This window comes from Felis catus, chromosome B4 (assembly GCF_018350175.1).
Source record: "Felis catus isolate Fca126 chromosome B4, F.catus_Fca126_mat1.0, whole genome shotgun sequence".
NCBI lineage: Eukaryota > Metazoa > Chordata > Mammalia > Carnivora > Felidae > Felis > Felis catus.
The window spans coordinates 72287189-72314243 of record NC_058374.1 but is presented as its reverse complement, the minus strand read 5'-3'; the positions used below and the strand labels follow the sequence as shown (position 1 = coordinate 72314243).

General features: G+C 40.4%; 1 protein-coding gene and 1 long non-coding RNA gene across 2 annotated transcripts in view; one reads left to right on the top strand and one right to left on the bottom strand.

The window, feature by feature from the left end:
* The window catches only part of LOC109501547, a 58364-nt gene extending 37145 nt beyond the window's left edge, over positions 1-21219 (bottom strand). Inside the window, exons 1-3 of the long non-coding RNA XR_002159673.3 lie at positions 19777-21219; positions 5258-5304; positions 4880-4971 (exon numbers count right to left, since the gene is read on the bottom strand). This is a non-coding gene — a long non-coding RNA (uncharacterized LOC109501547). The remainder of the gene's footprint in view (positions 1-4879; positions 4972-5257; positions 5305-19776) is intronic.
* A 158-nt stretch (positions 21220-21377) lies between these two features.
* DBX2 (developing brain homeobox 2) overlaps positions 21378-27055 on the top strand; it is a 35607-nt gene continuing 29929 nt past the window's right edge. The window contains exon 1 of the mRNA XM_023256974.2: positions 21378-21844. Within this exon, the coding sequence (XP_023112742.1) occupies positions 21424-21844 (421 nt within the window). The 5' untranslated portion in view covers positions 21378-21423. The remainder of the gene's footprint in view (positions 21845-27055) is intronic.

The following is a 27055-nucleotide window of genomic DNA, read 5'->3' as shown; positions in this document are numbered from 1 at the left end:
ACAATTGTTTGTGTTTTTTATTTGAGCCATTCTGACAGGTTTGATGTGATATCTCATTGTGGTTTTCACTTGCATTTCACTGATGATGAGTGATGTTGAGCATCTTTTCATGCGTCTGTTGGTCATGTGTCTTCTTTGGAGAAATGTCTGTTCATGTCTTCTGCCCATTTTTAAATTGGATTATTTAGGGGGGTGGTTTGTGTTGAATTGTATAAGTTTTTTATACATTTTGGATATTAACCCCTTACTGGATATGTCCTTTGCAAATATCTTTTCCTGTTCAGCCAGGTATCTTTTTGCAAAACTTTTCATTTTGATGTAGTCTCAACAGTTTATTTTTGCTTTTGTTTGCCTTGCCTTAGGAAACATATCTAGACTAATGTTCCTATGCCAATGTGATAGAAATTACTGCCTATGCTCTCTTCTAGGATTTTTATTGTTTCAGGTCTCACATTTGAATCATTAATCTATTTGGAGTTTATTTTTGTGTATGATGTAAGAAAGTGCTTTAGTTTCATTCTTTTACAGGTAGCTGTCCAGTTGTCCCACCACCATTTATTGAAAAGACTATCTTCTACTCATTGTAGATTCTTGCTTCTTTTGTCAATAGATTAATTGACTATATAATCATGGGTTTATTTCTGGCATCTCTATTCTGTTCTGTCGATCTTTGTGTCTATTTTTGTGCCAGTACCACACTGTTTTGATTACTATATCTTTGTAGTATATATTGAAATCTGGTTTTATAATACATTCAGCTTTGTTCTTTTTTCTGAGAATTGCTTTGGCCATTCAGGGTCTTCTGTGGTTCCATATAAATTTTGGTATTGTTCGTTCTAGCTTTTGAAACATGCAGTTGGTGTTTTGATAGGAATTTCATTGACTCTATAGATTGCTTTGGGTAATATGGACATTTTGACATTAACTTTTCTAATCAAAAAGCATAGGATATGTCTCCATTTGTATCATCTTCAATATCTTTCATCAGTGTTTCATAGTTGGAGTACAGGCCTTTCACCTCTTTGGTTAAACTTATTCCTAGGTATTTTATTATTTTTGGTATAATTGTAAATGGAGTTTTTTTAAATTTCTCTTTCTGTGTATAGAAACACTACCAATTTCTGGGTATAAATTTTGTATACTGCCACTTTACTGAATTTATTACTTCTAGTAGTTTTTTTTTCTTTTTGCTGCAGTTTCAGGGTTTTCTATGTACAACATCATGTGATCTGCAAATAGTGACAGTTTAACTTTTTATCACTATGGATACCTCTTATTTATTTTTCTTGTCTGAATGTTGTGGCTACAAGTTTCAGTACTTTGTTGGATAAAAGTGGTGAGAGTGGATATCACTGTCTTGTTCCTGACCTTAGGGGAAAAGATCTCAGCTTTTCACCACTGAGTCTGATGTTTGCTGTGGACTTTTCATATATGGCCTTTATTATGTCAAGCTATGCTTCCTCTAACTCCACTTTGTTGAGAGTTTTTTTTTTTTATCATGACTGGATGTTGAATTCTGTCAAATGCTTATTCTACATCTATTGAGATGATCATATGATTTTGTTTTGTTTTGTTTTACTGATATAGCGTATGACATTGATTTGTGAATAGTGAACCATCTATGCATCCCTGGAATAAATCCCACCCGAATGTAGTGAATGATCTTTATAATGTATTGTTGTATGAGGTTTGCTAATATTTTTTTGAGGATATTTGTATCTCAGGGATACTGGCCTGTAGTTTTCTCTTTTGTTAAAAAAATTTTTTTACATTTATTTATTTTTGACAGGCAGAGAGATAGAGCACAAGTGGAGAGGGGCAGAGAGAGAAGGAGACAGAATCCAAAGCAGGCTCCAGGCTCTGAGCTGTCAGCACAGAGCCCGATGCAGGGCTTGAACTCACAAACCGTGAGATCATGATCTGAGCCAAAGTCGGACACTTAACCAACTGAGCCACCCAGGTGCCCTGCAGTTTTCTCTTTTTGTTGTATCTTCACAGAAGGCACTACTTAAGATATATATCCTTTGACTACACCACAATGTCTCACTCTATAAAAGCTGTGGATTAAGGCCTAGACTGCAGAGAACAGCTGCATAATGACATGGGTTATCATCTGCCCAACCCCTATCAGTAAGTTACCCTGAATAAAACTCTGTGTAAATGGTATAGAGTTGCTTTCTTCATTTTTTTGGTCTTACAGAGCCTTCGCAGTCTAGAAACTGCTTTACTGTCCCTCCTCCACTTAACATTTTGCCACCAACAAATCTGCTAACCAATTTATGTCTGTACTCATGGTCTCTGCCATTCTACGTGCTAAAAAAGATGAATTATTCACTCCCCTAAATAAAGCCAAATAACCTGGCTGTACATGGACTGAAGTAACCCAATTGTGCAGATGAATACCTTCTCACTTACTCTGGGACTGAATCCCTTCTTTTTCCTGAAATATCATGTTTTCCTTCACATTGGGTTTTTTAATTTTTTAATGTTTATTTATTTTTGAGAGAGAAAGACAGGCTGCAAGCCAGGGAAGGGCAGAGAGAGAGGGAGAAACAGAATCCGAAGCAGGCTCCAGGCTTTGAGCTGTCAGCCCAGAGCCCAACATGGGGCTTGAAACCACTAGCCATGAGATCATGACCCGAGTCAAAGTTGGATGCTTAACCAACTGAGCCACCCAGGTGCCTCAACATTGGGTTATTTTTAAGTCCAGGAGCATGCTATAATAGCTCCCTTAGAAAATGAAAACTCCCTCACACATTTCTGTTCAAATACTGTTCTATTACTCTGCTCCCCTTTAGAGTCAAACTCTTCAAGAGATTTCCTTAAATGCACTGCCACTCTCTCTTCACTTCTGATATCCTTTGAACCCATTCTAATCAGGCTTTCATTTTCATGACTAGACTAAAATAATAATTGTTAAGGTCCTTGAAAATCTCAATTTGCCCAATCTAATAACCCATTTTATTTAAGAAAGTATTTCCTACAGGAGCACCTGGGTGGCTCAGTCAGTTAAGCGTCCAACTCTTGATCTCAGCTCAGGTCATGATCTCACAGTTGGTGAGTTCAGGCTCTATGTCGGGCTCCACAGATGGTGCAGAGCCTGCTTGGGATTCTCTGTCTCCCTCTCTCTCTCTCCCCCTCCCCTGCTCATTCTCTCTCTCTGCCTCAAAATAAATAGACATTTAAAATATATATTTTCTATTTAAGAATTAAAGAAAAGAATTAGGCAAAAGAGTTTGGTCTAGAAGCCTTAATAGTCAATGTGATCCAGGAACGAGCAGCATCTTCATCACCTGGAATCTTATTTAAAATGTAGATTCTCAGACCCATCCCCAGCCTTGGGAAATCTCTCTGAGCCTCAGTTCATTCATCTCTAAAACAGGTAATAGTCAATTCTTGATCCCCCTCTTACTCAACCTAACTGCAGCAGTGGACGAGTTGATTCTCTTTCCTTTTCGAATCACTTTCTTTACTTGGCTTCTGGAATGCCACATGGTACTAATTTTCTCTTACCACCTGCAAGTTCTTATCAGTCTCTTGCTAAATACTCTCCTACTCTGTGACCTCTAAGTGTTGAAGTTACCATGGCATGCTTTTTGACTACTGTCCTAACCAGTGTGAGCACACAGGTTATAAACGTTTCTGAGATGTGATTCCTGGAGGTTCCTGGTCATCACCTCTAGCTTCACACAACTTTGTCTGTTTGCCTCTTCAAGTATACAGCTATTATAATTTTTTATGTAGTCAGTGACATAAGAAAGATTAGAAAGCACTGCCCTGGATGATCTAACCCAATTATATTGTTTTAAATACCACTTACATATTGATGATTTCCAAATGTATATATTGAGCTTCAATTCTCCCCTGAACTCCAGACTCCTGTATCTAATGCCCTAAGCAACATCCTTACCTGTATGTCTAATAGGCATCCCAAACTAACACACCAAAGTGATTTCATAGCACCTCGTAGCATCTCATGCAACTTAGATAAAATTAAAAGGAGTAATCCCTGACTCCTAATCCATCAGCAAATGTAAGAGCTAAATTCAAAGTAGTCCCCAAGTATGACCACTTTTTATTGCCACTATTACCTCAACCCTAGGCCATGCCACTGTTATTCCTCATATGGACCACTTCATTTCTCTTCCAACTCCCTCCTTGGAGGCTGGAGTGACTATTCCATAATATAAACCAAATCATGTAATTTCCTTGTTTTGATCTTTCATTAGGTCATTGCACATCACACTTAGAATAAAACTGAAAGCCTTTCTGGGGTGCCTGGGTGGCTCAGTCGGTTAAGCGTCTGACTTCAGCTTAGGTCATGATCTCACAGACCGTGAGTTCGAGCCCCCCGTTGGGCTCTGGGCTGATGGCTCAGAGCCTGGAGCCTGCTTCCAATTCTGTGTCTCCCTCTCTCTCTGCCCCTCCCCCATTCATGCTCTGTCTCTCTCTGTCCCAAAAAATAAATAAACGTTGAAAAAAAAAATTAAAAAAAAAAAAAGGGGGCGCCTGGGTGGCGCAGTCGGTTAAGCGTCCGACTTCAGCCAGGTCACGATCTCGCGGTCCGTGAGTTCGAGCCCCGCGTCAGGCTCTGGGCTGATGGCTCCGAGCCTGGAGCCTGTTTCCGATTCTGTGTCTGCCTCTCTCTCTGCCCCTCCCCTGTTCATGCTCTGTCTCTGTCCCAAAAAATAAATAAACGTTGAAAAAAAAAAATTAAAAAAAAAACAAAAAAAACTGAAAGCCTTTCTGATGACCTATTAAACTGTAGATGACCTGGTTCCAGGTTATCTCCCAATAACATTTCCATTAAATTCCCAAATATCCATGCTGCATCCACACTGGCCTCCTTACTATTCTTAAAAACCAAGTATGCACTCACCTCTGGCCTTGTACTTGTCGTTCCTCAGTGTCTAGTCCCTTTTTGTAGGTGGGTGCAGAGGTGAGGTGGTAGAAACAGCAAGAGACTGACATCTAATTTTAAGAAATTGCCACAGTCATGTCAACCTTCAACAAACACTATCTTAATCGGTCAACCATCAACACTGAAGCAATACCCTCCACCACTAAAAGCAATAATTCACTGAAAGCTAGGATGATTGTTAGCATTTTTAGCAACAAAGTATTTTTAAATTAAGGTATGTACATTTTTCAGACATAATGCTATTATACACCATAGACACAGCATAGTGTACATGTGACTTTTATATGCACTTAAAACCAAAAAAATTCATTTGACTCATTTTATTGTGACACTCACTTTTATGTGTGATCTGGAATTGAAGTCACAATAACTCTGAGATAGACCTGTAAAATAAAAACAAAACCTACTGATATAAAACAACTAGAAATTACAGGATACAATATGGCATTATTCTTTTAAAATACATGCTTGGGTTTCAGTTTCAATTCTTCAATTTGCATCTTCCCAAGACCTCATCTTGGCAGATGAGGGAAAATTGGCAGAAGTAGCCACAAAGCATCTCTAGAGTGATACCCATGAAAGTCAGATGATAGCAGATTTCTACAAGATAGAACTCCATTAGAAATGATTACACAATTCAAAATTGCAATACATAAAAAACTAATATAACAGAAGCAAAGTTCATATGACAAACAAAACAATAGGTATAGGACAAATTTCATGAGTTTTTATAACCAGTGGGACTTAAAGCCTATAATTTTAAAAATCAGCATGCTTGGCTCTGGGAGAGCCAGGAGAGCAAGAGGGAAACTGAACTACCACCCTTAAAAAGACAACACAAATAACAGCCCCTAGAGATACAGGACAGAAGCAACAGTTTGGAAAAGGCCTGGGGGCATAGAGAGGGAGTTATTTACTAATCTCAGAATGTGTCCTGGAGAGACAGAAATCTCTGGAAGACTCCTGCAGAAACAAAGGAGCTAGCAGGTACCATTTCCCTCCCCAGGCCCCAGCATAAATACATGGTCATCTGCAGGAATCAACATAGCACATAATTCATTACCTAACTTTCTTACACCCTGCCCTGTATGGCTATGGCAAATCTGTCTTCTCCAGCCAGGCCTGCCTCAGTCCTGGTGCTATGGGCTCCCTCCACACAGAAAACCAGTATGAGCCATGCCAGCACTGTCTCCCTGCCAGCACACTTTATGTAACGTTGGTCCTAGCAGTATGGCTAACCTTCTGGTGGAGGACCAACATGCAAACCTTGCTAAAACTGTGCATCCGAACCTCACATGCTTTTTGGGATTGCACCCTCCACTACAGTCTTGGCCAGAGCCCATTCAAACCAGGGCCACAATCCTGGCAGTATGCAAGCATCTCTGACAGTCACTCCAAAGTGACTTCTGCCATAAGGAGAGGGAAAGGCAACCACACACACTAGTCAGACTGTGGCCCCGGCAGTGGGCTGAGGTCAGACAGCTGGTCTGTTATAGGCCCTGCCCACCAATGAAAGCTTCTCAGGGGACAACACAGGGAAAGCACCTTGTGGTATGGTGCTACTGTGTCTCTGGCAAATACCTGGTCTAACTCAATTCAAGCCCAAGGCAGCTCTAGCCTAGTCCACTATCATCGCAGGGACCAAACCTTGCCCAGAACAGTCAAAGAGAGCCATTGCAGCTGACAGGACTGAAGGAAAAAGCAGATCAGCCCCAACAGCAGAGTGCAAATAACACACATAGGAGACATCCTAAACTGCCAGCTTCTGGTAACCAGGAGACACTCCATTGCAAGGCCACTACAGGACCTCTTCTTCATAAGGCCACCATTTTCAAAAGCAGAAGTGGCTGACTTTCATAACACACAGAAAGAGACAGAGGAATATGTCCGAAATGAAAAAAACAGGGCAAAACCATAGCAAGAGACCTAAGCGAAACAAAGATAAGTAAGATGCCTGATAGAGAATTTAAAGTAATGGTCATAAATATACTCACTAGACTTGAGAAAAGAGTGGAGGGCATCAGTGAGACCCTTAACAAAGAGATAAAAAAGAACCAGAGATGAAGAACACAATAAATGAAATTAAAAACATGCGAGATGAAATAAATAGCAGACTACAGGAAGTAGAATGAATCGTGACCCAGACGACAGAGTAATGGAAAACAGTCAAGCTGAGCAGGTGAGAGAGGAAAAAAATATGCAAAATGAGGATAGACTTAGGGAACTCAGCAACTCATCAAGTATACTAACATTTGCATTACAGGGATCCTAGGAGAAGGGATAGCAAAGGAGGCAGAAAATCTATTGGAAAAAATAATAGCTGAAAACTCTCCAAATCTGGGGAAGGAAACAGAAATTTAGATCCAGGAGCCACAGAGCCCCCAACAAAATCAATCCAAGGAGGTCTATACCAAGACACATAGTAACTAACTGATGAAAAGTACTGATACAGATTGAATTTTAAAAGCATAAAGAAAAAACAAAACAGTTTCATAAAAGGGAAACTCCATAGGCTATCATCAGATTTTTCTGCAGAAACTTTGCAGGCCAGAAGGGAGTGGCATGATATATTCAAATTGCCGAAAGGGAAAAATCTGCATCCAAGAATACTCTATCCAGCAAGGCTATCTTTCACAATAGAAGAGATAAAGAGTTTCCCAGACAAACAAAGGTTAAAAGAATTCACAACCACTAACCATCCCTACAAGATATGTTAAAGGGGACTCTGAGTGGAAAGGAAAGACCATATGTGAGAACAAGAAATGTAGGAAGCACAAAGGCAAAATCAGGGGCGCCTGGGTGGCGCAGTCGGTTAAGCGTCTGACTTCAGCCAGGTCACGATCTCGCGGTCCGTGAGTTTGAGCCCCGCGTCAGGCTCTGGGCTGATGGCTCAGAGCCTGGAGCCTGTTTCCAATTCTGTGTCTCCCTCTCTCTCTGCCCCTCCCTCGTTCATGCTCTGTCTCTCTCTGTCCCAAAAATGAATAAACATTGAAAAAAAAAATTTTAAAAAAAATAATAAAAAAAAAAGGCAAAATCAGCCAAGGGACTCCCACCATCTATCTAAAATATTGGGGGGGGGGGTGCGAGGGGGGAGGAGTAAACAATGTGTTCAAACTTACATGACCAACAACTTAATATAGACTGCTATATGCAGAAGACATTATATACAAACCTAATGGTAACCACAAATCAAAAACTAATAAAAGATATGCAAAAAAAAGAGAGAAAGGAATCCAAGTATATCACTAAAAAAGGCATCTTATGGTGAGACAAGAAAACAAGGAAAGAAATGAATAGAGAAGAATTACAACAATAACCATAAAACAAGTAATAGAATGGCAATAAGATGGCATAGAATGGCAAAAGATACATATCCATCAGTAATTACTTTGACTGTAAATGGACTAAACACTCCAATCAAAAGATACAGGGTGACAGAATGGATAAAAAACAAGACCCATCTATATGCTGCATACAAGAGACTCATTTCAGACCTATGACACCTGCAGATTGAAAGTGAGGGGATGGAGAAACATCTGCCATGCAAATGGCTATGAAAATAAAGCTGGGTTGGCAATACTTATATCTGACAAAGTAGACTTTATAACAAAGACTGTAACAAGAGACAAACAAAACATTATATAATCACAAAGGGGGACAAACAACATGAAGATATAACAACTCTAAATATGTATGCACCTAAAACAGAATCGCCCAAATACATAAAACAGTTAATAACCAGCATAAAGGAACTGATAGTAGCACATTAGTAGTAGGGAACTTTAACACCCCACCTACATCAATGAACAGATCATCCAAACAGAAAATCTATAAGGAAATGATGACCTCAATGGCATATTGGAACAGATGGACTTAACAGATATATTCAGATCATTCTATCCTAAAACAGCAGAATACACATTCTTTTCAAGTGCACATGGAATATTCTCCAAAACAGATCACATATTAGGCCCTAAAACAAATCTTAACAAATTAAAAAGATTGAAGTCACACCATGCATCTTTTCTCAACACAAAGCTGTAAAACTAGCAATCAACTGCAAGAAAAAAATGTGGAAACAGAACAAATACAGGGAGGTGACATAGCATACTATTAAATAATGTATGAGTCTACCAAGAAATCAAAGAGGAAATAAAAAAATACATGGAGACAAATGAAAATGAAAACACAATGGTCCAAGATCTTTGGAATGCAGCAAAAGTGGTCCTAAGAGGGAAGTTTATAGAAATACAGGCCTACCTCAAGAAGCAAGAAAAATCTCCAATAAACAACCTAACCTTACACCTACAGGACCTAGAAAAAGAACAACAAACAAAATCCAAAACCAGTAGATGGAAGGAAATAATATAGATGAGAACAGAAATAAATGATAGAGAAACTCAATGAAACCAGGAGCTAGTTCTTTGAAAAGATCAACAAAATTGATAAATATTTAGAGAGAGAGAGAGAGAACTCAAATAAACAAAATCACAGTGTAAAAGGAGAAATAATAACCAACACCACAGAAATACAAAGGATTATGAGAGATTATGAAAAATTATATGCCAGCAAATTGGTCAACCTAGAAAAAATGGACAAATTCATAGAAACATAGAACCTCCCAACAATGAAGTAGAAAGAAATAGGAAATTTGAGCAGACCAATTACCAGCAAGGAAACTGAGTCAATAATCAAAAAACTCCCAACAAACAAAAAGCCCAGAACCACATGGCTTAACAGGTGAATTCTATCAGACATTTAAAAAAGAGTTAATACCTCTTCTTCTCAAACTATTCTAAAAAATAGAAGAGGAAGGAAAACTTCCAAATTCATTCTATGAGGCCAGAATTAGCCTGATACCAAAACCAGGTAAAGATACTACAAAAAGAAAAAGAGAACTATAGGCCAACATCTCTGTTGAACATAGGTGCAGAAACCCTCAAGGAAATATCAGCAAACCACAACGACAATACATTAAAAAGATCATTTATTATGGTCAAATGGGATTTATTCTTAGGATACAATGATGTTTCAATATTCACAAATCAATCAACATGATATGGCACATATGTAATGTAAAAGATAAGAACCACATGATCATTTCAGTATATGTAGAAAAGCATTTGACAACATTCATTCATTATAAAAACTCTCAACAAAGTATGTTTGGAGGGAACATACCTCAACATAATAAAGGCCATATATGAAAAACCCACAGCTAACATCATCCTTAATGGGAAAAGCTGAGAGCTTTTCCTCTAAGGTCAGGAACAGGACAAGGATGTCAAATCTTACCACTTTTGTTTAACATAGTACTGGAAGTCCTAGCCACAGCAATCAGACAGGAAAAAGAATAAAAGACATCCAAATCAGTAAAGAAGAAGTACAATGTTCACTATTTGCAGATGACATGTCACTCTATGTAGAAAACCCAGAAGACTCTACCAAAAAACTACTAGAACCCATAAATTAACTCAGTAAAGTTACAGAATACAAAATCAAAGTACAGAAATGCATTTATATACATCAAAAATGAAGAAGCAGAAGGAGAGATTAAGAAAATAATCCCATGTACAACTGCATCAAAAATAGGACACCTAGGTATAAAACTAATCAAAGGGGTGAAAGACCTATACTCTGAAAATTATAAAACACTGATGAAAGAAACTGAAGCTGACACAAAGAAATGGAAAGATATTTCATGCTTATGGATTGGAAGAACAAATATTGTCAAAATGTCTATACTACCCAAATCCATCTCACATTTAATGCAATCCCTATCAAAATACCAACGGCATTTTTCACAGAACTAGAACAAGCTATCCTAAAATTTGTATGGAATGATAAAGACCTCAAATAGCAAAAGCAATCTTGAAAAAGAAAAACAGGGGCGCCTGAGTGGCTCAGTCAATTAAGCATCTGACTCTTGATTTTGGCTCAGGTCATGATCTCATCGTTCGTGAATTCAAGCCCCACGTCGGGCTCTGCATTGGTGGTGTGGAGCCTGCTTGGGATTCATTCTCTCTCTCTCTCTCTCTCTCTCTCTCTCTCTCTCTCTCTCTCCATTTCTTTCTGACCTATGCTCGCCCCCCCGTCTCTCTCATAATAAACAAACAAACAAACAAACTTAAAAAAAAAAGAAAAAGGAAAACAAAGCTGGAGGCACCACAAGTTATATTACAAAGCTATAGTCATCAAGACAGTATGGTACTGGCATAAAAATGACACATGGATCCATGGAACAAAACAGAAACCCCAGAAATAAACCCACACTACATGGTCAATTAATCTTAAACAAAGCAGGAAAGAATATCCAATGGGAAAAGGACTGTTTCTTCAACAACTGATGTTGGGAAAACTGGACAACACACAAAAGAAAGAAACTGCACCACTTTCTTAAACCATACACAAAGACAAATTCAAAATGTATTAAAGATCCAAATGTGAGACCTGAAGCCACAAAATTCCTAGAAAACAACACAGGCAATACCTTTTTTTGACATCATCCATAGCAACTTTTTTCTAGATTGGACCCTGAGGTAAGGGAAACAAAAACAAAATAAACTATTAGGACCACATCAAAATAAAAAGCTTCTGCACAGAAAAGGAAATAGTCAACAAAATTAAAAGACAACCTACTGAATGGGAGAAGATATCTGCAAATGATATATCCAATAAAACAGAGAAAGAACTTCAATAACTCCACACACACACACAAAATCCAATTTAAAAATAGGCAGAAAACATCATTAGGCATTTTTCCAAAGAAGACTTATGGATGGCCAACAGACACATGAAAAGATGCTCAACATCACACGTCGTCAGGAAAATGATGACTCATCAGAATGGCTAAAATCAACAACAGAAATGACAGGTTATGGCAAGGAGGTGGAGAAAAAGGAACCCCCTTGCACTGTCGAGAATGTGAACTGGTGCAGCCATTGTGGAAAACAGTATGGAGGTTCCTCAAAAAGTTAAAAATAGAACTAACTTATGATCCATGAATCACACTACTGGGTTTTTACCCAAAAAATACAAAAACATTAATTCAAAGGGTACATGCATCCCTGTGTTTATTGCAGCATTATTTACAATAGCCAAAATATGGAAGCAGCCCAAATTTCCATCAATAGATGAGTGGATAAAGAAGATGTAGTATACACACACATATTCTCTCTCTGTCTCCCTTCCCCCCCCCCCCCCCCACACACACACACTGGAATATTACTCAGCCATAAAAAAAGAATGAAATCTTGCCATTTCCAACAACATGGATGGATCTAGAGAATATAATACTAAGTGAAATAAGTCAGAGAAAGACAAATACCATATGATTTAAGAGACAAAACAAAAAAAGCAGAAAAAAGAGAGAGAGAGAGAATCCAAAAAACAGACTTAACTATAAAGAACAAACTGATGGTTACCAGAGGGAAGGTGAGTGGGAGAATGGATATTAAGAGTATACTTATCATGATGAGCATTGAGTAATGCATATAATTGTCGAATCACTATATTATATACATGTAAATAATATAACATTATATATTAACTACACTGAAATTTAAAAAAAAAGGCCACCTAGCTATTTAAGATGGTCATAGGAAATTTTTGGGAATTGTTTACTCAATCAGACCTAGTTCTAAAGAATCTTCTGATGCCTTCTTAAATACTTCTATTTATATTTACTTGTCTCATAGATATCTGATGTCTGTTGTCCAGAGTCTTAAATATTTCTGCATAATCACCATCTTGACAGATGACTAAAATGATTCCAGACAAACACAGGATAATATCACACTAATGCTCCATCTAAAAATCCTATCTCTATAAACCATAGCTTTAAATAGAATCAACAACTGTGGTAAGATCTAGAAAATCTTTGATTATCTCTTCTAGAGCTCTGGATAAATGAGAAAAAGGGAGAATTGAGAATTTAAAGTTTCCACAAGCTTTATCTAAAGTGACTGTTCTATAACCATGGGAACAAGTAGCCACCTGAATCAGTTTTAACCCTATTCAATAGAAAAACAATAACTCCTCTTAGTGAATACACTTTTGCAAGTCAACCAAATATTATCAGTAACCTGCAGCTAAAAGTCAGCTAGTCAGGGGCAAATTCACCCCAAAAGTATAACATACCTAAAGTGTCAAGAAATCAACCACTATCTTACCCTAGTAATGATGCTACTGCAACTAAAGATGATGTGAACACCCTTATAACTTGAAAGTCCACCAGTCCATGAATTCCTGTTTTCCACCAGTACAATCATTTGGCCACCATCTTTGTTTCCTCCATTGGCCAGGAATAATTATAGCACATATAGAAGCCCTTATCAAATTCACCCAGCAAACCTTTAATGATGGCTAACAAAGCCTGTCCTTAACTGAACACTGAAATGTTTTTAATGAGAAAAACTGTCTTCCAAAATAGAATGGCCTTAGACATTACTAATGCCTTGTAATAGGCACCTATGCCATTATCCAAACAAAGTGCTGTGTGTCCATACCTGATGAGTATACTAATGTGTCATCTTTATTAAATCATATGAGGATACAAGTGAACTCCTTGAGTGATCCAACCCATAGCCTAAGGGACTTAGCAATCAATGGTTTGGATCATGGGACTCTTGGTGGAAAAAAAAATGTTACTTAATTTGGGAATCCTTATCATGATCCGTGTTTTCTCTTGCATGTGCCTCTACTGATGTTGTGATATTGGCCTACAGTTACCGCAGAGAGCTACAATGGCTATCCAGTGCAGCCAGATAGCCACCAGACAACTCACTTCCATGTTAGTGAAACCTGCTGACTGCTCAAGACACACCATGGAAGAGGAAGGTATGTAAGACCATAGGAGCCAGTCATGAGTTGGTGTTCTGGAGGAGGTAACTGAATGTGCATGATTGCCAGTTGACCATAGAACTAAACACTGGGCATGGGCAATCAGAGGCTCCTCACCCCCATCCACCCCCACCCCCTGTGCTTGGAGTATATACTCTCCCCACTGTTCCCATTGTGGAAGGTGTTTTCAAGGACATGGCCTTCAGAGATCAATGTATTGAGAATATCTGGATAGTATAACATGACTGAACCCAGTTAAGGACTCTATATAAACTTTTAAAATTTGGCGGATGGATGCAGAGATCTACTGGTCTTGTGGCCACCTGAGAGAAATCTCGTATGGTATGCCTTGGTTTATCCAATCTGCCACTGCCCTATATGGAGTGGTCTCTTTCTTAGGTCTCTCCTTGCCCTTCTTGCTCTGGGGGCCAGTTTCAGATTTCACTCAGGAAGCTCCTGAGGTTGGTTGTGCTTAGGTTAAAAGAAAGAAGTGTAGTTGGACCAGAGGTGTTGGATTGGGGCTGGGGAAGATGTGTAGATGAAATGATGGGGAGAGTGAAATATATGCATGAGCCTGAAAACAAGAGAGAATATTTGAGTGACATAAGGAGGGTCACTTGAGAGTTACACCACGCAATTTAAATGGTCGGCTGTCAAGCAATGCTTACTTCAGAAGCTTTGTAATATTACTCTACTTTCCAGATAAATCAAAGCTAGGAAACTCAATAGAGAACAGGGGGGCTAGGAAAGAAAAAAAAAACCTCTGGGGATTAATTTTATTTGCCTAAAATGCTTATTACATTTTACACGAGACAAATCCTCGCCAGAGAAATGACACTTTAAAGCAAGGAGGCTGACACGTCTAAATTTGGTTCAGAGAGTCTGGGTTCATAGCCTTAGAGCAGTTTCATAAGGGATTAACTTCTCTGTGTGTACTTCATACTTTTGGCAGTAAATGCAAAAAAAAAACACTTAATGTTCATGTGAAGGGACTATTTTGGTTGTAAACATTGGGGAACAGGACAAAATTCACAGTGCGATGTGGATGTGTGTCCTCCCTTTTGTCCAAAGCAGTGATTGAGGGCAAACCAGAAAACTGTAGGATTTCAATATGAATGAGGGGCACCTGTGGCTGTGGGGACACTGAGACAATGAGGGACAGTCGAAAAGACTACCGCTCAGCAACATCCAGAGTAATTTCCTCAAAATCATTCAGTAGTCTCCCATTCCACTTTGGGCCAAGCAGTACAAGTGGAAAAGTGGTTAGAAATGATCAACGAGCAAGGAATGCCAAAGAAGTTGAATAGCCTGGAAAGAAACTGGGAAGTCTCCCAGTTACAGAAGAGAGTCAGTAAAATAGAGCTTGAAGGTAGCATGCAGGGCACGGAGATGAACAATGCCTGAGGCATGGCAAAATAATACACAAAAAGCCCACAGAGCCAGCCAGAAAAGACATGTGCAGGAAAAGGAGGACAATGAGAGCATGAGTCCTGCCAGATCAAAACTGAAACATATTTATAAATGTCTTTCAGAGGTAAGCCAGAGTTTTAGAATTTATTTTGAAGACCCAAGAGTATTTGGGGATGGGGCGGGGCAGAGGGAATGGGAGAATACTTAAGAAAGTACATTACTGTATAGAATTTAATTGAGTAATTATTGTTGAATTGGTTGAATGTACCTCTTAACATATTCCTGTGCGTTTTAAAAAATATTTTTTTCTCTAATTTAAGGATTAAGATGTAATCTGCCTCAGGTTCTGAGTCGTGAGTGGGTGTTGAGCAGTGGAGAGATTCTACATAGTTAGCGGTTCTTGGGAAATAATTTATTTCTCCCTGAGTAACCCTGCACCAGCCAGATTTCCAATGGTTACTAAGAAGGCTACAAGGATATTCTTGAATCTCCTCCTTTCAGTTGAGAACAGAACCGATTCCTCACAATTACATCTTCTCTTCAAAAATGTCTGATTGTTGGAGTAGGTGCTCAGAGGTGCCAGTGAGGTCAGCAATCCAGAGTGCATATTACCTGGGCTACAAGTTTCTCTCTCCACCAAGCACAGAGACTCTCCTGCCCCAAGGGAGAATTCAACTGATCATAGAGGAATTAGGGAAGCTTCTTTAGATTCCACTACAGAATTCTACTTCTTAGAATAAGCATGTGTGTTTAAAAGAAGAAATATTTACCTGCTTGTTGTATTTGCTTATTATTTATAGGGTTGGAGGAGTTGCACTAAATGGATTCACATATAACAGGGCCATCAAAATAAACACAAAAGATCTAAAGTGAACTGAAGGTGGAGATAACAGAAATACAGGCTAAGAGAGTTACTGCAATTAAATTCTAAAATTAGCTCAACTTCTTGGCATTCAAAACATATCAGGAAACACAATGGGCTATATATTTCCCACAGTCTGATAAAACCAAGCACGCTGGTTCTGACGGAGACAAGACTTCCTCACACTCTAAATTTACAGTTATCTTCTAGACGGCTCTATATTCTCCTGCCTCTCTCCACGGTCATGCCACAAACCCAGCCCAAAGTCCCAGGATCTCTTTTCTGAATTACTTGTACGTCTCTAGTCAGCACCGTCTCCAGATCCTGGCACAGCTTCCATACCACAGTAGTGGTCCTTTGAAATGCAAATATGAGATCACATTTGCATTTTAAATTGCATTTTAATTTAAATTATATCTCAATTTAAAATTGAGGTATAATTGACATACAGAATTGTATTAGTTTTAGGTGTATAGCATAATGATTTGATATATACAGTAAAATGATTACCACAATAAGTTTAAGTTGACATCCATCACCACATATAGTTACATTTTTTTTTTTTCTTGTGTACACATGTCATTGATTCAAGGGCAAAATCCAAAATCCTGTGCGCTACCTATAAGACACAGTCTGGCCCCAGCCTTCTTCTTCAGACCAGTGACAAACAGGTCTACCCATACAAATAGTTCTACGCACATGCTTTGCTTAGCAGCCTCCGACTCCACCCCGCCCCCTCTTTAATAGCTAACTCACACTCTGTTACTTTACACCTCGCTAGCCCATAGGTCTCATCAGTGTGACGCTGAAGGCATGTGATTTTGTGTTGATGCTTTTTTTTTTTTTTTTGGACTAGATCTCAGCACAGACCAAAGTGCTTCTTCAAGGAATGAAACACTGCAGCAAAATGGCCTGAGCCTATTAGGCTTTCTCAATGATTAAGTTCTTTTTCATAAGTTATCAGGAGCTTCAAATAGCTAAGTAAGCAGATTAAGAGGTTTAGAGCCATCCCCATAGCCCCATGACCAAGTATGAAGGCAAATGTCAGAATGAATTCTACGACACATTTAAACATTTATGTGTAAGCCCATACAGAAACAGTCCTATAATACGTTTATAAGCTCAATGATGTCCATCTCTCAGCCCTTTCAAGTTCACATCCAGTGTGAAAGATTCACTTCAGGAAATGTGACAGCGTTCCAGTCCCAGGATGCTGCTAAGATCATAGTTGGATTTAGGCAAGGAGTTCTCTAAATCAGTGACTGAACACAGGGCTGGGTGAGAATTAAGCCTTGGGCTCCATTCTGCATAAGAATGAGGAATTCTGCTCACTTGGTTTTAGGCCTGGAACACTTCTTTACCAAGAGGTAAAGAGCCCACACAGCTTGTGCTGGGCTTACCACCTCTCTTTGCTCCATCAAACACACTTTTATCTCCAGCCTCGTTTCTCTTACCTTATAATATTTTCATGTCTTTTTTTTTTACCCTATTAACTCCCTTAAGCTTTCCCCCTGTTTCTTCAACTTGTCTCTCTCTACTTTCTTACCTTCTATATGCATCTTCAATCATGCACAAACTGATGTCTACTTCTTTTGCTTCCCTTGAAAAGGCTTTTGCCCAAGTCACTAAGAATCAAATTACTATTTTTTCAATCTGAGGCATTTACAGAGTTAGTATATTAATTAAGGTAGGTGGGATAGGCTGTGGAGACCAACTCCTAAATCTTAATGGCATTACCCAATCAGTGTTTATTTTTTGCTTATGTCATGATCTGCTTATGTAAATATTCATCTTTGTGTGCCTTCTCTGTGGTGATTCAGGGACATAGGCTGCTTTCATCTTGTGGTTCCATCATGCCCTAGGGACGTCTTCATCCCCTGGACCTCTGCATCTGGGAGCTGAAGAACAAAGAGTGGAGGACTGTGTGAATCCTTAGGGGACAGAATGGGAGGAGAACTATATCGCTTCTCCTCTTATTCCGACCATACACACTCTGAAAGGCAGACTGGGAAATGCACTGGAGCTGTCTGTCCAGTTGGAAAAAGAAACTGCTGGGCATAACCAGCAGTTATTCTTAACCAACATCTGTCATTCCTCCTTTTTGAAACTTTCTCTCCCTTGACTTCCAAGGCTCCATTCTCTCTTCTGGTTTCAGTTTTCAAATCTTCACTGCTCATTTTCAGTCTCCTTCAAGACTCTTCTTTCTTTTATCCATCCCCTTAACATTGATATTCCCCAGCCTTTGTCTCTTGGCTTATTTTTCTTCTCACTATACCATTCCCCCTGGATGTTCTCACAAACAACCAGAACATCTATCTCCATCATTCTGTTCACATGTCCATGTAAAACCTGCTCTTCATCTTATAAGTCCCCATCCTGATGAAGTAGGTCTACTCAGTCATTAAACCAGAAAACTAGAAGTGATCCTACATTCTCCCCTTTTCCTCTATAACCAAGGTTTCTCAACCACCACACTATTGACATTTCAGGCTGGGTAATCCTTTGTTGTTGTCCTGTGAACTGTAGGATGTTTAGCAGCATCCCTGGCTTCCTGCTAGTAGGTGCCAGTGTCTAACCGCCCCATCCTCTCATCAAGTTACGGCAGCCAACAGTATGCCCAGACATTGCCAAATGTCTCTTGAGTAGGAAGGGATCACCTCCAGTTGAGAACTGCACCATCCGTTCCTATAGACTGAACCTTTGTATATTTATCCTCTCCATTTTGTTTTCTTGCCATTAATTCTATAAATTCCACATCATTTTGTGTCTGGATTTCTCCGGTTGTCTCCTATCTATGGCAAGTTGGGTGAACCAACAATTCCTCTTGACTTGAGTCTGCATTGTCATAGAACAACAGGATACTGATTTCTTAGCCTCCCTTGCATGGCCAGGTGACACCATTTAGCATGGCAAATAGGTCTGTGAAGAGACTGGAGTTGAATTTAAAGGTTCTAAGGCTTTGGGGTGCTTGGGTGGCTCAGTTGGTTGAGCGTCCAGCTTCGGCTCAGGGCATGATCTCACAGTTTGTGGGTTCGAGCCCACATCAGGCTCTGTGCTGACTGCTTGCTCAGAGCCTGGAGCCTGCTTCAGATTCTGTGTCTCCTTCTCTCTCTGCCCCTCCCCCGCTCACGCTTTGTCTCACTCTGTTTCTCAAAAATAAATAAATGTAAAAAAAAAAATTTTAAAGGTTCTAAGGCTTTGGAATCATCCGGCTTAGATAGTATCTTAACCTTATCACTCTGGTGGTGGTGTTGTTTTAGGAAAGTTACTTAAATTTTCTGTGCCCCGTCAGTAATACTGGGATAAAAACAATACCAAGCTTATAGAATTATTATGAAGTTTACAAGTTAATATGGACAAACTGTTTAGTGTATAATTGGCCAAATGTAAACACTGAATAAATGGTGGCTATGATTTAGGACTGGCAGGGATGATGTAATTTCTCTTTTCCTTGCTAATCTCAAAGGTTACTACTTCAGAGCCCATCCCTAACTTTTAAGACTCAGTTTACAGGAATCTTACTCTGGAGATTTTCTCTCACTTTTCCTTCTAAATTACAATCCCTTTCTCAGATATTACTTCTTTTTCTCCCTCACTAAGCTGTGAACCCCTACAAAGCAAGGACCAGACTTTTCTCTATATATTCCCAGGACCACCAAAAGTGCTCCATAAATATGAAATGTTCAGGAAAAGTTTGTTGACTAAATCAGTAAGTGAACAAATATTAGTAACATACACCAACCTTGCAAATAACTTTCCTTCCGTTTGGCAGCAGGTAGGGAGGGTGGATTTCTAGAAAGCTTTGGACATCCTTAGAGTAAATGAAACACAAATCAACCAGGTGAATTTTTAAAAGGAAATTTATCTTACTAGCCTGGCAACTCTGTCTAGCTTTTAAGTAAATTGAAACTAGGAACCATATTATTATTGTTAGGATACAGAGGAAAACTATACATGTAACTCCAAACCTTTCGCAATCTTTTAAAAATCTTATTTAAAATAAATTCACCTGAATTTGCACAGGAGTGTAGCAATGGGAATTGTTAATCGACAGAGAAGTCACCGTTTTAAAATTCCATTGATACAATTTCTAAAATGAGGAGCTTTAAATTGCCTTGTGGTTAAAGGAACTTTTAACTACACACACACACACACACACACACACACACACACACACACACACACACACACCCTTTTTTCTTCTGCCCAGTCTCTAGCAGGCTGTTAATAAACTGGAAACTACCCAGATTTCTAGGGGGGATAAAAGAGCAACTGTAATCCTAAATAATCCAGTGTTCTCATCCTGGGCTCTGTGGAGCAGGACCCAACCATGTTTGGTTAGGAAAAGTTGGTGGTGGCTTTTCTTGCCGGGTTTTGGACCCAAATATTTAACCACCTCCAACTAAGATCCCTTTCTCTAGATAAAAATTTATCGGAACATTTCTTCTGGAGTGATTCCTAAATGATCTTAAAAAAGCGATTGGAAACGAGCTACTAGAACCTCTGAAATTTCTTAAAAGGTCTCCAAGAAAAACTCACTTTCTTTGCCTTAAGAAAGGGGAACACATCTCATATGCAACCCACTCTTTAAAACTTTGCATCTATCCGCGGGACCACAACAGTCCCAGTAACACTCGCGACTCTATTTGATGACTACAGTCCTTCAAGCCTCTAGTGCCTGTTAGCTTCCCCAGGATGCCCGTCGGTTCCTGAAAGTGTCATCAACACTGGAGAGCCGGGGGTTGCCCAACAGGTGGTCTGCCGAACGGTCTCCAGAAGAGAGTGCCGTCCGCCCCCGGGGCACTCCTCGCCCACGGTCGCGCGCCCTGGCGCTCCGCGGGGCTGCGTGGGCTCCAGAGCTAGGGCTCCGGCTGCCGGGAGGGGATGAGCGCGGCCGGTTCACGTCGCCTCCACGCCCACCTTCCCGCTACGCGTCCCCTCCCTTTGCCAAAGCTCAGACTCTGGGGCCGCCCTTATTGTTGGCCGCGTCTGTCACTTTGTGGGCCGGGTGACATGAATGGATGGGCTGGACACACCTTCCAGCCTTCTGAGAGAGAGAGAGAGAGAGAGAGAGACCATCCAGATCTGCATAGGGAGCGGGAGGGACTCCCCCGGCGCCCCCAGAGCTTGCGCCGCGGGCCAGAGACACGCACAGCTTCCCCCTCCCACATTCACTCCTCCCATCCTTTAAGAAAACGCCCAACCCCAAAAAATAATATCGTTCCAAGCCTGCTGGCGTCCTCGGTGCCCTCTCCTCCTTCCCGGGCTCAGCGCGCTCCGGTTCCACGGGAGGCTGCGGCGGGAGGCAGCGGCGGGAGGGAGCGGCGCGGGCCCGGTGCGGCGCGCGGATCTGGAGGCGGGCGCGCAGGCGGCCCGCGGGCGCCGCACTATGCTCCCCAGCGCCGTGGCGGCCCACGCCGGCGCGTACTGGGACGTGGTGGCGTCCTCCGCGCTCCTCAACTTCCCCGCGGCTCCGGGCTTTGGCAACTTGGGCAAGAGTTTCCTGATCGAGAACTTGCTGCGGGCTGGGGGCGCCCCGCCGCACGCGCTGCAGCCACCCCCGCACCACGGCCCGGCGTCCGCTCTAGTGGCCGCCGCCGCCGCCACGGCAGCCGGCGCGCAGGTCCGGCCCCTGCCGGCCAGCCCCGTTCCCCTCAAGCTGTGCCCCGCGGCCGAACCGGTCAGCCCCGGCGGAGCGCCGTACGGCACGCGTTGGGCTTTCCAAGTGCTCAGCCCCTCGGCCGACGGCGCCAGGCTGCCGGGCCGGGCTCCGGGGGATCGAGACTCTACCTTCCAGCCGTCAGCCCCAGGTGAGCCAGCTCTTTTCCTCCTCAGCCGCGCCCGGCGCCTCCGGCCCGGCGGGTCCGGGATCCGAGCTCCCGGGGGTGCGCGCTGCGCCAAGGGAGCCCTGGCCCCAGCGCGCCCGGATCCGCTCCGGCCTGGGACCTTCCTCGAGCGTCTCGAGCTTTAGTGCGGATGCCACTTCGCGGGTAAATAGGGCACAACCACTAACTGTGACACCCCCTCCACCCCTATCCCATACCACCAGCTTCCTCTCTGTTTCCTTTCAACAAGTGGTAGGGCTGCCTTGATTTTCAGGCCTTTCCGGAGAAACCCTGAATGCCCCACATTGGGTTAGCGGGAAAGAGCAGCCCTAGTCCCGAGATCTCTGGGTTCGCTGGACCAGTTTCACCCGTCTTGTTCCCAAGTTCAGCGTTTCTGCTCGCCGCCTCCAGCCCTGGAGGCCGCGGGACACCAGCTCCCTGGGCAGTTCCCGCGGCCCGCTTCGGGGGCTTTGCTTCTGCGTCTGCAGCGAAGGCCGGGGCCGTTCAAGAGCGCTCGCAAAGATTTTTGGAAGAAGAGTTGCGCAAACTTTTGGCTTTCTCCGCTCTTAGTATTTGGGATCACGGAGGCGCAAGGAAATCAAAGACGACTTTTTCTTCGTGCTGAGCTGAAACAGCTGAATTGGCACCTGGGATAGGAAGTTCACCAATAAATGGGAAATTATCAAAAGAAAGACAATTTTGGTTTAATTTTCGCATAAAACCTAAGTGGTGTGATTGGGCAGAGGATGTGGACGGGTTAATAACATTTTAGCTAAAGCGTATGGAGGGGCAGCCGAAATGTGCGGTGAAAAAAAGGGGAAGCCTTTTGGAAACTCAGAAGCTGAGATCTAGTTGGATTATTATTAATTTTTTTTGGCTGCGTCCTTAGGCGATCTTAACTCATTCTTTTAATCCCGATGGGTTTGTCCAGAATGACTAATAGACGCTTTTTCAGCAGATTCCATTGTCCCAGCAAACTGCCAGATCAAATTTATTGCTAATGGCTGTATAGAATTTAACATGTTTAGAACCTGTCCTGGTCTTTCAGCTTGAAATGGTTATTAACAGAATGGAACAAATATAATTATATGAGCGGTCTCATTCACACAGTGTAAAACCTAAGGAACCTGGGAAGCCTTTTGCATCTAGGGAAAGGAAAAAATACTGTTAAAGGCAGAGTTTATGTTCCTTGGTAATTTGGGCCACTCTCTTATTTTTGAAGTGTTTGGAAAATTAGAAACGTATAAAGCCGGTTCACCTAGACAAGAGTTAGTAAATAATGTTGTGTCACAAAAAAATAACATTTTCAAACAAAAAATGGTGATTTGCATAACTTTTAGTGGTTTGGCATTGTGTTCATAGAAGTTATTTTTAAGGATTCTTAAATTGCCCCTGATCCTGATTGGCTGCTCAACCAGAGAAAGTTACTTAGTTTTCCCCTTTGTAGATTTTACAGGTTAAATTCAAATAAACCAAATGCAAATCAAAGGCAGATATTTTAATAACTGAACAAGAGGTTTGTATATCTGTTTCATTCAAAATATTGCAATTATTGGGTAAGGGGTCTCCTAACTACAAAAAATTTGCAAGGATGTATTAACTCTTGTACACTTATTAAAGTGTCAGAATACAAATTTTTTTTTGGAATAGTTAAGAGAATATGAGAATTTATATTTCCCTTTGAAGTATTCTAATACAGTTTAAGCACATATTTTTTCCTGGTGTTTTATTGAGCCCTCATTGAAGATTTGAGATTCTCCTAGGTTGATTTTCCTTTGAACAAATAACCTTTTATTTCAAAAAATAGTCTTGTAAGGGGTGTGTTTAATTTTTGAATCTACAAAAGCATCTTAAGAAAATTAAAACTCTCTATATTTGTGCCCACAAATATGCTGCTTAAAACCAGCATTTACATTCATTTATCTTTGTAATTTGACACAGAATGTCATTTTCTGAACATTGCCCTAGTTTTATTTAAGTGACAGATTTTTGTCCTACCAAATGTTGTGGGAATTCATTGCTGCTGTGTAGAATTATGAAGTTTTAATGAGTGCTGACAAGGTTACTATCACCTGAAAATTAACTGACTGACGACATAGTGATTGATGTTCTATAGAGAGTATAGAAGAGCTACTGTTTTTGAAAAGATAACAGTATTTCCTTATATTTCTTTCTGAGATGTCAGCGAACAACCACTGCTAATCCTTTAGACCCTTACTTAGGAGTGGATCACAAAATGGGATTTTTAATCATTTCAGCATATTGAGTACTCACTTTTTTTCCAGTCTAGTTGAGTGTACCAAACTAAATGTTGAATGAGAAAACCCCAGACTTCCTTTTATTGGTGCCTTGGTGAAATACAGAGCCCTTTAACTTGGGGATTTATGCCACTGCATGCATTTCTGCTTCATTATCTTTGTTACCGATTTTTAATGATGCCATCTATTTCATTTGTTCAGGAAGTGCTTACCGAGTATCTCCCATGTGTCAGGCTCTGTTCTAGACCATTGGGATCGTCACTGCACAAAACGGATGACTGTCTCTGCCCCTGTGGCATTCCATGTTTGGACTGCTGTATGGCTTTCCAAGCATTTTCATAGCTGTTCGCTGCTTTAATTTTCATAGAGGCCAGTTTTTTCCTACAATGATTACTTCACTTGCTAATTTTGTTTTTGTCAGAAGTTAACAGTGGAAACATCTGTGGACTTGTGAAGGAGAAAAAAAAAAAATTGTCCCAAACCTTCGTATTCCTTATGCGAGTCTTTCATTGAATATCGGAAGCTAGTGATAACTGATTACGTGTATCACAATAATAAATCAGATTGTGATTTTGTATGTGTCCATAAGGAAAGAAATTGCCCTTCCTGTTTGTCTTGCTGTGGATCTGCAAGGTGATGACAGTTAAGCAATAACACAGATTTTATAGGTAATAAATGAGAGGATAGCTGTCAGTTCTTCATCCCTGGAAACTGGCAAGTCTTTGAATATTTACAGTAGGAAAAAGACTCTCCATAGCTATATGTTGTCAGGTTGTTTATATATAAAACAGTTGGATATATATATATATATATATATATATATATATATATATATGTAGTTTAAAAACTCTAGAGATCAAAGGGTATTTCTCAAGGCTGGAGAGGGGCACAGTGCTATAGAAGGTAGTAGATAGAAGATAGATCCAGGGTTGAATCCTTAGATCTGTTATAGTTTATTAGGGGAAACCAGGAGGTTCTGCAAGTAAATTAGAATCATCAGAGATCCTTCCTGAAAAGTTCATTAATGTCATTATTGGGTGAATATTGTGCTAGATTACAATATTTATGTTTTTATATATAAAAGAGCTTTGAAATGTAAAAAGCTGAAAAATTTACATTTCTCTTGGTTGTGTCACCAGTTTTATTCAAAATACGTGGAGTCTTGCCTTTTAATAACATTTGTTATTTAAACATTTTAAAAATATTTGACATAAAGGTAATTTTCTGAATGTAATTTATTGATTGTTGAAGCTACTCCTTTTAAGGGTTAGAAAGCACATGTTTCTTCTGGATAGGTGAGTTCTTTTTTTTTTTATTTTTTAGGTAATTTTATCAGGTAAGTTGTACTGTGTAGTACAGAAATGGAACCAGATCCGTAGCATTATTCTGGCCCCTTGTTAGAATTGCTTCTTACCATTAAAACTTAACGTACATCCTCGTTTCCTTGCCCATCTCCCGGTTCCAGATACTATTTATGTGTTAATCCATGACTCTGTCTTAAACTAATTGCACTTATGTTTTATCTAGTCCAACTTGAAGACTTTGTGATCTGATTTATTAAGCCAGAGTTTCTCACTTATTTTTGCTACCACTTTGCTTTAGATTTGTTTTGGTAGATTAAAATCACAGCATCTTGAATGTTGGTGATGCTGACCCAGAATCAGGACAGAGAATGGAAAATCCGGCAAAGGTGGTTCCTTCCTCAGGCTGTCACCTCAACCACTGCTTTGGTGGAATTTGTAGATAATACTGAACCATGTTATTACTACATGTGCATATTTTTTGTATCTTCTTAACATGCCTTTGGATTTATATTAACATATTAATATAAACATATTAACATTTAATAACTTTACATAGTTCATGAGAATCAGCTCAAGTTAATGAACTCCTTCAGATTCAAGGAGAAATTCTTGTAGTGAAGAGAATAGGACTAATAGTTCCTTCCCTTCTAGTAATGACTCAGTTACCATCCTTACAGAATAACACCTGGGCTGGAGCAATTTATGTGCATTGAATTTGCCCCTGACTTTAGTACTTATCCCACCCCAACCCCTAACATGTGCTTCTTTACTCCACTTAGGCAACAAGAAATGTCAATCTGTAAACAAGTATTGAAGCTGTTGAGGTTTAATAATAAAATAGGAGTAAATCCAGCAGGCAAGTAGGAACATTTTAGAACTTTCCCCTTGCCTCTTATTGACTTAAGGGAGTTGAGGATTATTTTAAGAGGCACAATGGTTTGGGGCGCCTGGGTGGCTCAGTCAGTTAAGTGGTTAAGAGTCAGACTCTTGATTTCGGTTCAGGTCATGATCTCATGGGGTTCAGGGGTTCCAGCCCCGCTACTTGGGATTCTCTCTCTCTCTCTCTCTCTGCTCCTCCCCAACTCCCTTGCTGTCAAGGGTGCATTCTCTCTCTCTCTTTCTCTCTCAAAAATAAATAAATGAGCAAGAGAAAAGAGCACAGTAGTTTGAATGCCCAGACAATTGTGTACACATTTATGTATAAATAAACATAGGATTCAGAGAGTTCAGGGTTACATGCCAGAAGCCAAAGGATGCCATATGTTGTGGGCAATTTAAAAGAATTGTTGACAATGATTTTATCCACATTTGTTTGCCATGAATGTGCCTCATACATTGGAACCAAAGCTGTGCATGAGACTCTATTATATCCCTGTTGGAGTGTGCCACCTTCTTCCTATTCTTGTGCCCACCAGAAAAAAGTCTCCTTTGCTGTAAGACCTCATTTTATGCTTAGGTTTGTTGCTGAACAATGATAGAAATGGTAGCAATTGTAAAGTAAGGGAAGTAGCACAGGTAATAGATGTGCTTGTAAAATACTTTGAGATTCTTTGCTATGCAAGTTTTTACAGAAGTGAGATGTTCTTATCTTTAACATATTTAAATAAATGTGTCCTTATGTGGGGGGGGGGAAT